Source organism: Crocodylus siamensis, chromosome 5 (genome assembly GCF_052110815.1).
Source record: "Crocodylus siamensis isolate JL-2025a chromosome 5, ASM5211081v1, whole genome shotgun sequence".
Classification (NCBI taxonomy): domain Eukaryota; kingdom Metazoa; phylum Chordata; order Crocodylia; family Crocodylidae; genus Crocodylus; species Crocodylus siamensis.
The window spans coordinates 53,800,565-53,813,790 of NC_143399.1; the positions used below are offsets into that span (position 1 = coordinate 53,800,565).

At 41.1% G+C, this 13,226-nt stretch overlaps 1 protein-coding gene across 2 annotated transcripts in view; it reads left to right on the forward strand.

Annotated features, from left to right (window-relative positions):
* C5H1orf21 (chromosome 5 C1orf21 homolog) overlaps nt 1–13,226 on the forward strand; it is a 221,154-nt gene that overhangs the window by 110,132 nt on the left and 97,796 nt on the right. For both annotated transcript variants that reach the window (XM_090048257.1, XM_090048258.1), the window contains exon 3: nt 6,729–6,820. In XM_090048257.1, coding sequence (XP_089904383.1) covers nt 6,729–6,820 — 92 coding nt within the window. The remainder of the gene's footprint in view (nt 1–6,728; nt 6,821–13,226) is intronic.

Sequence of the window (13,226 nt, forward strand, 5' to 3'; positions counted from 1 at the left end):
GATCATTAAGTCCAGCCCCCTGTCATGGGCAGGAGGTAGTTGGGTTCAAATGAGGTGCTTGTCCAGCCTCCTCTTAAACACCTCCCAGGGATGGCAACTGTACTACCTCTGCTGGGAGTGCGTTCCAGATTCTAGATACCCTTATGGAAATGAAGTTCTTCCCTAAATTTATTTACTTCTGAATATGCATTTATTCATTTAATGCTGAATGCTGTCTTAGACCTGCACAACTGAGGCCTGCCACTGGAGGGCCTGGTGAGCAGAAGTGTAGATAGAAACCCTGGACTCTATCCCTCAACTGGAGTATAAGAGGAGGGGTAGGTTGGCATGTAGTTCAGAGGCAGGGAAACCAGAATGGAGGCTGTGGCTTCCTCCCCTCTGCAGCAGCAGGAGCTGAGCCAAAGGTGTGGGTGGGAGGAGAGAGATCTTGAAAAACTGTTTGAAATTAAATGTGGGGGGAGGGAGATGTAAAGAGAAAAGAGTGAAAAAAGAAAAAAAAAAGAACCAAAAACTTGCATATATTTCAATTAGTTGGGTTTGGGGGATTTTGGGAGGGGGTTGGGGAGTCCTGGCTTAGGGGGATAGCAGGAGGGAGCCTACTCCTAGGAGCCATGCCAAGCTGATCTCTGCTCCCCATAGCCCACCTGGGCATAGGGCAGCTTGTACTACAACTCCCATTGCAGATGGCATAAAAATTTAGGTCACAGACCGCAGAAGTTACAAGCAGTTAAATGAATTTCTCCACACCACTTGATTGCTGGCTCCCTGTTCCCCAGTGGCTTCTGCTAGCTCATGCAGCTTGGCAGGGTGCAAGGGCAGTTGCCTGTCTCCCCCCAACCACAGTGGTTCTGTTCTGACCTGGGAGAGGGTTGGCCATCATGGAAAAGGGAAGGCATAGCCAGGGCACAGAGTTGAGAAAAAGCACCATGCCTTCACTGGAAGTTAATTATGGACAGCAAGAGCATGGAGGCTGGAGAAGCAGTGGGAGCTGAGCTGCTGAGAGTTAACTTACAACTGGGTAGAAAAAAAAAGGGGAACCTGAACTGGTGAGGGAAAAAAAATGAAGTCAAAACCTGTTTTCCACACAGCATCCCTAGGTTGCATGTTCTCCCAGGTGGAGCTTACAGGCCGTGAGATTAATAGAGCTTTGGAGGGTGGAAAGGAGTAGAGGAGCTAAGCCTCCTGGGATGCTGGAGGACTGCTAATTGATCACTTTATCTCTGCAGAGCAGATTAACAAGGTCTTGCCTGGACCTTGGTAGAATGGCTCAGAGATAACCTTCACTCCAAGTGGCATGATTTTAAGACACTTAGAGGGTACTTAGAATGGGATAACACCCTTTAATATGTGAATGCTCCCATTTTAAGTTTGTTCAAATGGTTTAAAGATAACCTGTAACACCCCCCTGAGAAATGTTATCATTGAAAGTTAGAAGTGACTACGGAACTCAACACCACCTTGACATCAGATGGGCTGCATATACTGAGCTAGCAGCAACTCACCCAGCTGTACCCCACCATGTCACACATTCATCTACAAACATAGCCCACCTTCTGTCTCGCTGAAAACACTACATTCTGGCCTGTTATCTGCAAACCAACTAACTAATGATATGCTCGTTAAGGCTGTGCAAAACAGCATTGTTCTGCTTTGACTTCCGTTTTGATGGAACTGTGTTTCTTTTTGAGTTTTGTTTCGTTTCAAAAAAACTGTTTCGTTCCGTTGAAACTGTCTTGTTTCGATGCTGTTTCAATGTTTTGCCCACCCAGCACTGGGAAGATCAGTGCTGCTGCTGGCACAAGCTGGCAGCACCAGCCTCCTGTCATCTGGCAAGCAGATTGGAGGCCTGCACCCCCAGGAGGAGTCCAGCTCAGCCCTCCTAGGGGTGCAAGCAAATGCCTGATCTGCCTGCCAGATGACAGGAGGCTGGTGCTGCCAGCTGGAGCTAGCAGCAGCACCAATCTGCAGGAGCAGCCTCCTGCAATTCGGCAGGCAGATCAGGAGCCCCCTGCACCCCTGGGAGGAGTTGGCTGATCCCGCAGGTGGGTCCCTGCACAAGTTGATTTGCACCTGTCCTGCACCCGCCTTGGACCAGCACCAGTATGGGGCCTGGGGCATATCACCTTGTGCAGGGACCTGCTGCCACCACAATTCCGCAGTGGGGGAGTGTCCCCACATGAGCTGATTTGCCATGGGCCCTGCACCCTGCTCCGGCTGGCTCCAGTACGGGGCCCGGATGACAGGAGGCTGGTGCTTCTGGCTGGGGTCAGCAGCAGCACCAATCTTCCTTGCGTTGGGTGCGGGCTGCACCCAGTGCTGGTCCCAGTTGGCAGCAGCAGCCTCCTGTCATCCGACAGGCATATTAGGGGCCCACGCCCCTGGAAGGAGTCTGACGCAGCCCTGCAGCCCTTCTGGGGTTGTGGGCAGGCCCCAATCTGCTTGCTGTATGACAGGAGACTGCTGCTGCCGGCTGAGACTGGCCCTGAAGCCAAGCAAGCCTGGCTTTGAACTTGAAATGTTTTGAGTGCCCTTATTTTGTTTCAAAGGCTTTTGTTTCATTTCGATTCCACTGTTTTGAGCTTGAAATGCATCGAAACAGCTTCGAAACAAAACACAGGGTGAAATTTCACACAGCCCTAATGTCCTCAGGGAAACCCCATCCATTACATGATCCTGCAAATGCAGTCCATTACAGGCTCTTTCCCTTGTGTACTACTGCAGTGTGAGCTGAATGTTCAACTCCCTTCTATTTATCCTGTTATTTTTCATAGTATTGCCCTGAGATATTAAGTTCAGGATACAACCCAGAGATTAGTTTTGCCGGATTTCAGCCAAGCATAACAGGCCACAGGCACTCAATATGTTACCTACCTTTGCAAGACTAGTTAGGAATTTCCTCAATATTCTAAGGCTAACACCAGGGTATGTGCAGGTCATATAAAAGATGCAAACATTTCTCTGTTCTGTCCTATTTCTCATCTGTTTAAATTTATATAGAAAGCCATGTGGTTTGTTTCAGGTGGGATCTACTGCACGTCTTTAAATAAAACAGAAAAGTTTGCTGAAGGCCTAAGGGTTGGAACCATAGCCTTCTGATTTCCCAGCTGTCCATGTTGAGGAAATTGAGATACAGTTCATTTTATATTCATGGATACAATTCATATTACCTTAAACTCTTCAACAAGTATCTATTTTCAACCTTAGTTTTACCTTACTGAAGTGTTGCTGTTTAGTAACTTTAACAGTCATTTCTATTTATGCATACTTGTTAGAAGTCCTCTGACATGAACTAGGCCATGTCTGCCAAACTGGCCACCTGTTAGGGGTTAAATTGCAGCCCACGGGACTTGCTGGTACAGCATGTTCCTGGAATCCAGGGGGTAGACACCACTGCCACTAGTACCCACACATTGCTGCACGCTGCTGAATTTGGGATCTTTGGTCACAGCTAGTGACTCAAATTGGCAGCAAAGGAGAAGGGGGAGAAAGTGGCGGTGGTATTCACCCCTTGGATTCCTAAGCTGTGTCAATGCAGCGGTTGTGACAAGCCCTCACCCCATAGCCAGAGATGGTTGTCAGGCCCACAGGAAGCCCTGTGGCCTGGATCCAGCCTAGGGTGCCAAACAAGTTGAACATGCCTGGATTAGGCAAAGTAAAAATCAAAAAATATTTTTTTGACAATGTAAAATTAGTCCTACTAAAAGCAAACCATTTGGGGGCTTAATTTCATTTCCTAAAGAATAGTTTCTATATAATCAGTAGCTTCATTTCCTATGATTTCTTTCAGTTGCAATAAAACCAGGAAGATCTATTTGTGGGTTAGTTTGTTTTTTACCCTTAGCAGATTAAATATACCAGGGGTGGGTAAGCTGCATCTCCAAAGCCACATGCGGCTCTTCAAAAGTTAATATGCATCTCCTTGAGTCTTTGCACAAGCACACGGTAACCAGCTTCTGACTTGTTTGGTACCCCAGGCTGGATCCAGACCGCAGGGCTTCCTGTGGGCCTGACAGCCCACCTCTGGTTATGAGGTGAGGGCTTGTCAGCATACCTGCCACAGCCACTATATAGACACAACTCAGGAATCCAAGGTGTGAATGCCACCGCCACTCTCTCCCCCTTCTCCTTTGCTGCTGATTTGAGTCACTAGCAGTGACCCAAGATCCCAAATGGAAGCTGGTCACCATGTGCTTGTGCAAGGATTCAAGGAGATGCATATTAGCTTCTGAAGAGCCGCATGTGGCTCTGGAGCCGCAGCTTGGCCACCCCTGAAACATTTTAAAAGTACCTTAAGTTAAAGAAAGAAAAAAAAATGTCTGTACAATCTGTTTTTTAGGCCCATGTTGTGTCGTGTTATTCCTCAATGTACTTCATACCTTTTCATTTTGTGTTAACTTTTTCTGTCTATGCGGGGGTAAAGTATTGGTCTCTCCCTGCAATAGGGAATTCTGTAAATTCAGAGTGGGGACTGATGTTCGTAGAATTTTAGATACATTTTTGATGGCTCCACTCGCTGCATGGACAGCATGGCAAAGGGTCATAGTAGCAACTGAGAAATGGCTATACAGGTACTCAAGACACTGTCTCAAAAGTCTGGTAGGAAGAGGATAAGGATTACTTCTACTCAATTTCTGTATTGGCCCCCAGTAGAGTTCCATTAGGTCTGAAATAATGCTGTTTGCTTTACTTATTGCATTATAGCACATGTTTGTAAGAAGACATTGATGAAATGTGAGCCTCTAGTTCTGGATAATGACACTGGTACTGGGAAAGGTTTTCTTTAAAAAAAAACACCTGTACTTGGAAATGTGCAGTTGATATTTATTAATAACAGAAGAGGTTTGATTTTTTTTTTTTTTTTGGCCCTGTTGGTCTAGAATTTTCACTGGCAAGAGAAACAAAAAGATGCTTTTCTACCCCCTTCCCCCAGAATTCATCATATAATTGCAGTTAGTGTTACTTTTTTCTCCTATCCCCATTTAAAATATAACAGTGCTATTTCCAATCACATTTTGAAAAAACAGCTAGCCTTAATCTGTTCAGGGATGCCACAGAATTTAAAACACTTTCTATAGCCAACAGGAAATATTAGAGCATTTTTTTATTATTATACATCTTAGGAAGGTAATATCGAAATATATTTTCATGGGATTGGGTAAAATAGCACTCTTTGCAAATTTAACTTAAATGTGACATTCATTTTGTAAGCATTGTCTTTTAGATCTTTTTTTCAATGCAGTGAGTATATAAGTAAACTCCTCAGTCAGTAGCACATGTACAACTTGCTTGAATGTTAAAGAGGACAAACTGAAAAAATGTAAGGACAGTGGAATTAATTTAAAATGGGACATGTCAAAAAAAAAAATAAGGGTGGTCATGAAGAGTAGGTCTTGTCCACCTTTGGTTACATCTGTTGGTCATGCTTCAGGGTTTTGTTGGAAAAGATAGCTACTAAACCATTTCTGAAGGGCAGATCAAACTTTCATTTAAATTAATTGAATTAAAAATACAGAAAGTTAAATACATGCTTTTATCTGTTTTGAGAGTCAGGGATTTGGTTTTAAACGAAGTCACAGATTCATAGAATCAATGAGTCGGAAGGGACCTAGACAGATCATTTAGTCCAACCCCCCGCCATGGGCAGGAAGGAGCACTGGGGGTGGCAGAGGTCATAAGACCCCAGCCAGGTGCCCATCCAGTCTCCTCTTGAAGATCTCCAGGGAAGGTGAGAGCACCACCTCTCTGGGAAGCCTGTTCCAGGCTCTGGCCACCCTTACAGTGAAGTAGTTCTTCCTAATATCTAACCTAAACCTATCCTCCCTCAGCTTGTGGCCATTGTTCCTGGTGACTCCAAGGGGGGTGAACAGACTTTCCCGAGTCCCTGCTGGTGGCCCCTGATAAGGTTGTAGGCAGCCACAAGATCCCCTCTCAATCTCCTCTTGTGGAGACTGAAAAGATTCAGGTCCCTCAGCCTCTCCTCATGGGGCTGGCCACGGAGGCCCCCAACCATATGAGTGGCCCTCCTCTGGACCCTCTCCAGGTTCCCCACATCCCTCTTGAAGTGCAGCACCCAGAACTGGACACAGTACTCCAGCTGCGGCCTGATCAGCGCCGCATAGAGGGGGGGAGCAAGATGAAGTAAGGTTAACCTTAGATATGCAGTTAATGTATACATGCACCAAGGGCCATTTTTCTCTTAGTGCAAATATGGAGCATAACTTGGAATTGTATAAAACAATATTTTCCCACAAATACAGAGCACGTGTGGTACAAACCTCCACAACAGTAGATCCATTTTCTAAAAGAGGATCCATGATGGCAATAATAGCTTGAAGATTTAAATGTCAATGCTTTAAGTTTCTGAGGAGCATGAATGGAGATGTCCCTTGCATGTAGCTTTCGAAGTTACTAAGTTTGGTGCCCAGGACACGCTTCTGGTGCATCAGATCCCAAAGCGTACTGAAAATGAATTGCCATTTTTTTTGCGTTGTTTAACTAAAGTCTTCTTTTGTATGATTTGTTTCCATGGTGGGCGTTAGGTGGAAATTGCAAATTAAAACATAATCCAGATCTATCTTCTTTAGGGCTTAGTTGATACTAAGCAACACGTTTTATTTGTTGGTGTTTTTTTAGTTAGCTGCTGGGGTTTGTTTTTTGTTTTGTTTTTCCCTGTTTCCTGAATGGCACTGTTATAAAACATTTGTTTCTTTTTTTTTCTTCATACTTAGATGAGTACAGGATCAAACCAGTGGAAGAAGTCAAATACATGAAAAATGGAGAAGATGATCAGAAAATAGCAGCCAGGAATCAAGAAAACTTGGTAAGAATTGAAATCATCACTCATTTAATGAAATAAACATGATCATGCTTTTGTAATATACACTGTGCCATACATTCAAACTGCAGCTTGCACATCTCAAGGGGATTCTCTTGAAAATGTTGCTACTATCTATATCTTTTCTATATATTGCTTGAATGGTAGGTGCAAAATACTACTTTTTTCCTGCTTGCCTTTTTGAATTAGCTTGTAGTTGATCTGGGGGTAAGTGTTGCAGCACAAACAGTATTTGTATTCACACCTTTGCAAATAGGTATATGGGCAGGCCATAATAACTTTGTCCCTATCCAGAGGAGTTTTTTGTAAATTAGAAATATATTGGTATTAAAAAAACCACTTCAGGTAGACATTATGATTTATTTTATACTTTCCTTCTATGAATTTTATTATATGTAAAGTCAGGAAGCCTGGGAAAGAAAGAGTTATGTAATTTAATGCAAGTCATGTGGATCATTCATAAGTAATTTTGCACTAGGTTAAATATTTTCTGATTTTATCCTTAAACCTGTATTCTACTTAAGATTTTGTGTGTGTATAAAACTAAAATTAGAACCAACTAAAATTAGGTTTCCTCTTGTTCTGTTGGCATAGCTCTTTAGGTTTTAGTGGAGCCATAATGGCTCCACTAAAACCTAAAGAAACCACAATCCACCAAAGTTGTTATTGTTGTTATTACTTCACTTCGGTTGATTTGGCATAGAAAACAGATGTTGGTGACTTGCTTCAGGCTGACTTGTCAGAAGTCTTTTTTCCTTTTTGAAAGCTCAAAATAATACTTTTTTGTGATCTAGTTAAATTGCTCAAAGAAGTTTTACAGTAATGTAATTTGCATAAGCTACATTGAATGTGTATAGTCCCATTTCTTCCTGAGCTTTTTTTCAGGTAGATGCTTTTTTCTACCTGGAAAACTGAAGGGAGGATCCCAAGCTGAAGTTAATGGATTTGTGACCATTTATATTAGCTATGGATTTGCCCCTCACCACAACTGGGTGGCTTTTGGGAACATCAGCCTCTTTTGTATTGCTTGTGGTGACAGACTGCAGAAGTGAACTACAGGCACCTCCACCATTCATCTGTCAGGCATATATTTTGCAGCTTGTAGTACAACGTTGCAGATGCATTATGCTAGTAAATGGCACAGTTTGCTTTCTGATGGGTAGAACCTGCCTGGTAACTTTTAGATTCTGCTTGAAGGCCACAGAATAGCACAGAATATCATTTCTCTGTTATCTCTACTCCAGAATACCTATATCTGTGTGTGTGTGTGTGTGTGTACACACACAGATATGGATATATATACACACGGATATGGATATATAATATCCATATCCATATATAACACATACATATACTCCAGAGATAGATAGATAGAGTCTGCAGTTTTGAACTGCTGATGCTCCCTTAAACAGCACAACTTTTAGCGTGCAGCAAGATGTTGCTGAGAACATCACCTTTTCTAGCAGCGTCTGTGGTGTATTCAGCATTATCACCAATGTAAGCATGTTTGTTTGCTTTTCAGCTACTTTTAGGTAGTTCTGCTGCAAGAATTATCTCTAGTTTGGGAGTTATTGGGTTTTTATTGGCAAATATAAGATGAGCGCTGATATCTGGCTTTGATTGAATAAAATTGAAAGATTTGAGGGACTTTACTTCTACACTGGATTCCAGCACTAAGCTAGCAAAACTCAAGAAAGCAAGTTTCCATGTGAATGACAATTGAGAAGAATTTGGAACAGCTTGAGTTACTTTTAAATGTCTGGGTCATGTGTGTTGCATTTAAAAACTAGTCAGAGATATTTTAAACTTTGTTTAGTGTGTTCTTTCTTGTTGCAATATCTGTTTATTTTAATGAACAAGCTTATTAAGAGAGATCTTTGAGGAAAGATGCTTTGGGGTGTGTATATTGTTTTGATGGGTTGTTTTTGTGAGGGATGGCAGTTATTTTGAAAAATGAGTTTTAAATACAAGGGTGAGGGAGTGTTATTGCTTCTTACTTTATAGGAACCTCCAAAAGATGTTGAAGGTCTTTAATCAGAAAGGATGTTTTATACTTGAAAGACAGTTTTAAAAGGAAAATAGAAAAAAAAAGTTTTCATATTCAGAAACAATCTTTTTAATTTTTTCCATCTTAGTTCCATTAAAGAAAGATGACATCTGTAAATGTACTCAGTTTGCTAATCCAGGAAATAGTCAAAGTATTGACAATTTTGATTTCTAAAGGTTTTACTAAACTTCTTTCCCTGTAGTAAACATGTTAAATTCATAGTTTAGAAAATGGATTAAGACAACTATCAATCAGGCTTTAGTTCTCCTAATCCTTGTAATGTTGCCAGTAAATTACAAAATCCTGACTTTTCATCAGATATTTCTAGAGATCAGAAATTTTAGAAGCAAGAAAAGGTCATGGGGGTGATCATCAAGCCGTGGTGTTTCTTGTTTCTTAATCCCGCATTTGAGCTGTTTTGCTATGATTCCCAAATCCACCTCCTTCTCAAATGAAGGTGTGTAGCTTGAGTTTGGTTGTATTTTTCAGTTATCTAAGGTTACATAACTGATTCTGTATTAATTCAATTTAAGTGATTCTGCTTTTGAGTTACCTATTGTCAGCTAGCATCTAATTTTTTTGGTGTCATAATAGTGTTAATTTTGGGAGTTGTTCTGGTTTATCAAGCTCTTTTACTTTTGAAAAGCATCTCAAGTTTCCCTTAAAAACTCCTACTTTGCCCTTCCTTTGCATTTAGTTGCTTTGAAATGCTACCTCTGTGTCCCATTGTGTTGTGATCTCCAGTCATAGAAAAGTACAAGGCTCTCCAGGTGCATAAGAGGTGGTGCCAAACATTGACTGGTTCTGAATTTATACCCTGAGCCTGTGGACCATCCCAGATGTTTATTTCTGATGATCAGGTCCGTGTTTCAGTTACAGTAACCGTAGCTAAAAAAGGAGAATCAGAGTAGAACAGATCCATGCCCTGACAGTTCTCTAGCAAGCAGTCTCACTAGTCAACTGGAACTCAAAACTTCACTGGAGAACAAAATTTGGCTGAAACAGCCTTTCAGGGCACATATACTATTACTGTGTGCTGACCACTATAAAATCATTGATGTAAAAGCAAAGTTATAAATAAGCTTCAAAAGCTGACATAAGTTTATGCATTCAGGGGCATTAGGGGGAGGTTAAATTGATTCAAAATGGCTGCCAGGCAGGTAAGTCAGAATGAGGGGCTAGCGGGTGGTGGGGCAGGCATCACCCATGGGTGGGGTGAGGTGGGGTTCCCCCCCCACAGCAAACACATTCCCATCCCTCCTACCCCTGCCCCCACAGGATTTACTTGCTTGGCTCCAGCAGCAGCGAATGCTGATAAAAGCAGCTGCACCTAGAGTGGCTTGTGAAATGGGGTTTGAGAGGGCTCACTGGTCAGGGGCGAGGGGCAGGGGAGGCAAACAAGGAGCTGAGGGGGCGGAGAGGGGGGGCAAAAAATAGCTCAGTGCAGGGGGGGCGGGATGGGGGACAGAGGTGAAAAGAGCAGCCCTGGGGCTGGAGCCAGTGGCTGGGTTTTCCCAGCCCCAGGGCTGCACTTGGAACAGGTACAGAAGTTCCATGCATTGGTTTAACCTAAATTGAACAAGTTTGATGCTACATGGATCCAGGTTTATCTTAAATGGGGTTCTGCTGTTTTTAGACTGGCTTGCATGTAGGGAACTTCTGTACAGTTACAGGTTTAGACTGATGGTTGGTCACTGAGACTGGGTCTGTAAGTATAATGTCAGCACGGGGACAAGCTAAGTTTAAATTGGGCAGCCATTTTGAACCTGAATTGACCTCCACAAATTTCTGTACTTGGTGAAAATGGAAACCTTGGAAACCTTGTTTCAGGCAAAGCCTGAGCCTTATGGGACTAATGAAGAGTTCACTTATCTAATAGATTTGAAGCAATCCTACCATTTTATTAAAACCAGTTGAGATTTGTTTTATTGTCCTTCGCTAGCATTTGTCTTTTGTGAATGTCACCCTAATTCACCTTCTTACCCTGATCATCCCTGCAGTCTCTTCTCCCCTAACATGCACTGCAAATGTTATGTACCTCCTTTCTCACCTGCATTGTCCTTTCAGACCCCATTTCATGTCACTGTCTCATAGGCCTGTAGTTACTTTCTTTGGATACTTCTGATTTACAGATTTACCTCACAATTCCTGATCAGTCATCTTCAATCCTGCATCTTGATCTCTCTCGTTGACATCTTCCCATATGTTCCTTGCTATTATATTAAACTTAATCTGGCTAAACTTGAAATCCTTACTTTTATTCCTAAACCTTCCTCACCCACCTTCATTTTTGTTACCGTTTATAACACTACCAACTTTTCCCATCACTCAGGCCTGTAACCCAGAGGTTGTGTTAGATTCCTATCTCTTCCTTTTCCCAGACAACCTGGCTGTATATCTCCTCCATAACAGAAAATGAGACCTGCTGTACTTAGTGGGAGAATCTTGAGGTAGGTGCTCCGTTAACCAAACCTCCTCAAACCACAGTACATTTGTAACCTACTGAAAAGGGTGAGCTGTGCAGGGTTCCTGTATGCACTTTGAATCTAGCAATATGAGAGTGAGTGGTGGAAGTGAATTCTTACTGAGAACTTGTCCATGAACCCAGTGCTAGGGTATGGGCCTGATTCTTACTGTGAAGATGCAGTTTATGCATAAATTTGTGTAAGTATAGGTACGCATACTAACCAGCTAAGCCCCTAAAGTGACTGTTTGTACATTAAGGCATTTGATTTGTCCATATATGCAATTGAGCTGTGCTAGAAGTTTGCACCAAACTTAAAATCTGGCCAATAATGTCATTTACCTGTCACTGAATGAATTAATTAGTCTTTTATAAGCTCAGTTAATTCACTCGCCTGTTAAATTATTTTGTGAATTATTCATTTATTAAATTAATTCATTTTGACAGAGGGTTGAACGTTTTTATACCAGTTGTAATCCCAAATGGAAATAATTGTATCAATTGCTATGCCTTTCAGATTCTCACTCAGCTAATGGGTCTAGCTAAAAGCAAAAGCAAGTAGTGGCCAGCTAGCATGTGTAATGTAACAATTCATCTTTACTTTAAAAAAGCATGGTTGGAAAGATAAAATTAGGACATGTTAATATTTTAAAAGCCTAACAAAGTCCTCGCCAAAGACATGTCTATCTATGGGCAGGTATGACTGGAATAAATAACATAATTTGCCAGTTCTAAAGACCCATTAATCTCCACTTTAGAAAGAACTCATTGTTTGGCTTGACAACAACATATTAGGTGTACAAAAGTACAATCATAACAGCCTATTTAACATTCATAATAGGACTAATTTAATTGTTCTCATTTACATACTCATGGAGTGCTAATAGCATTCCATTGTGCAGTTTCACTACTGAGAAAGGTAAAATAAGGTGTGCTCTATTCATATATCTTAGCATTATTTTCCCAAACTTAATAAGCTAAGTTGCTTCTTATTTGAAGTTGCGTGTTACATTGCTAATTCTTCTGAAAACCGAAAATAATAAAAAAGAAGCATTTGTTTGTATTGAGTAGTTTAATTCAATAATTTGTGTGCTTTGCTACTTGGATTTTCTTTCCTTGTAACTTCTGCTTGCAGAAATCTATACTTGCTATATTTATTGCTACTAAGGAATGTTTGCTGGAATTAGTACATGGTATCATCCAAGCCTATCATAAAATGGCATAACTGTCCATCTTGACTTGAGGAAAGCTCAAGTCTTAGACTAACCAGGAAAGTTACAGGTGAAGGCTGGGACAAGGTCACAGTGGAGTTTGGAGAAAATTGAAAGACAGTTTGCTTCACACCTTTTCCTTGCTGGTCTCACTTGGACTTTCATGAGGGAACAAAATAAGGTTTCTTTCAGTATTTAGTAGTTTCCCCTGCTGTTATTTGAAAATGTAGTATATCATCCAGACAAATGCTATTCTTTCTAGGTTATATTTTGAACATATTCTCTTCTCAGTTGGATCTGCAAAATCATATGTCATTCCTACTTAATAGTTTGGAACATTAGTTTTCATTGTTCTCTACTTTATCGTTAGTCTTATCAGTGACTACGTTAAAAATAAATATGATCAAGGAAAGGGCTAAATTGCATTAAAAATAAAAAAAATAGAAGAAAACTGTGTCACTGAAGGCACCTATTAAAATGTTCATAAACACGTGATGTTCAATTTTCTAAATGTTCATCATATAAATGTTTAAATATATAAACATAGTTTGTATATTATATGCAAATATAATATAACGATATTGATATTTATGTTTCTGTATTATTAAATAATTTGTATTTATAATTTATGCTTACCGGGGATTTAATTATTTGCATTGGATATTGCTT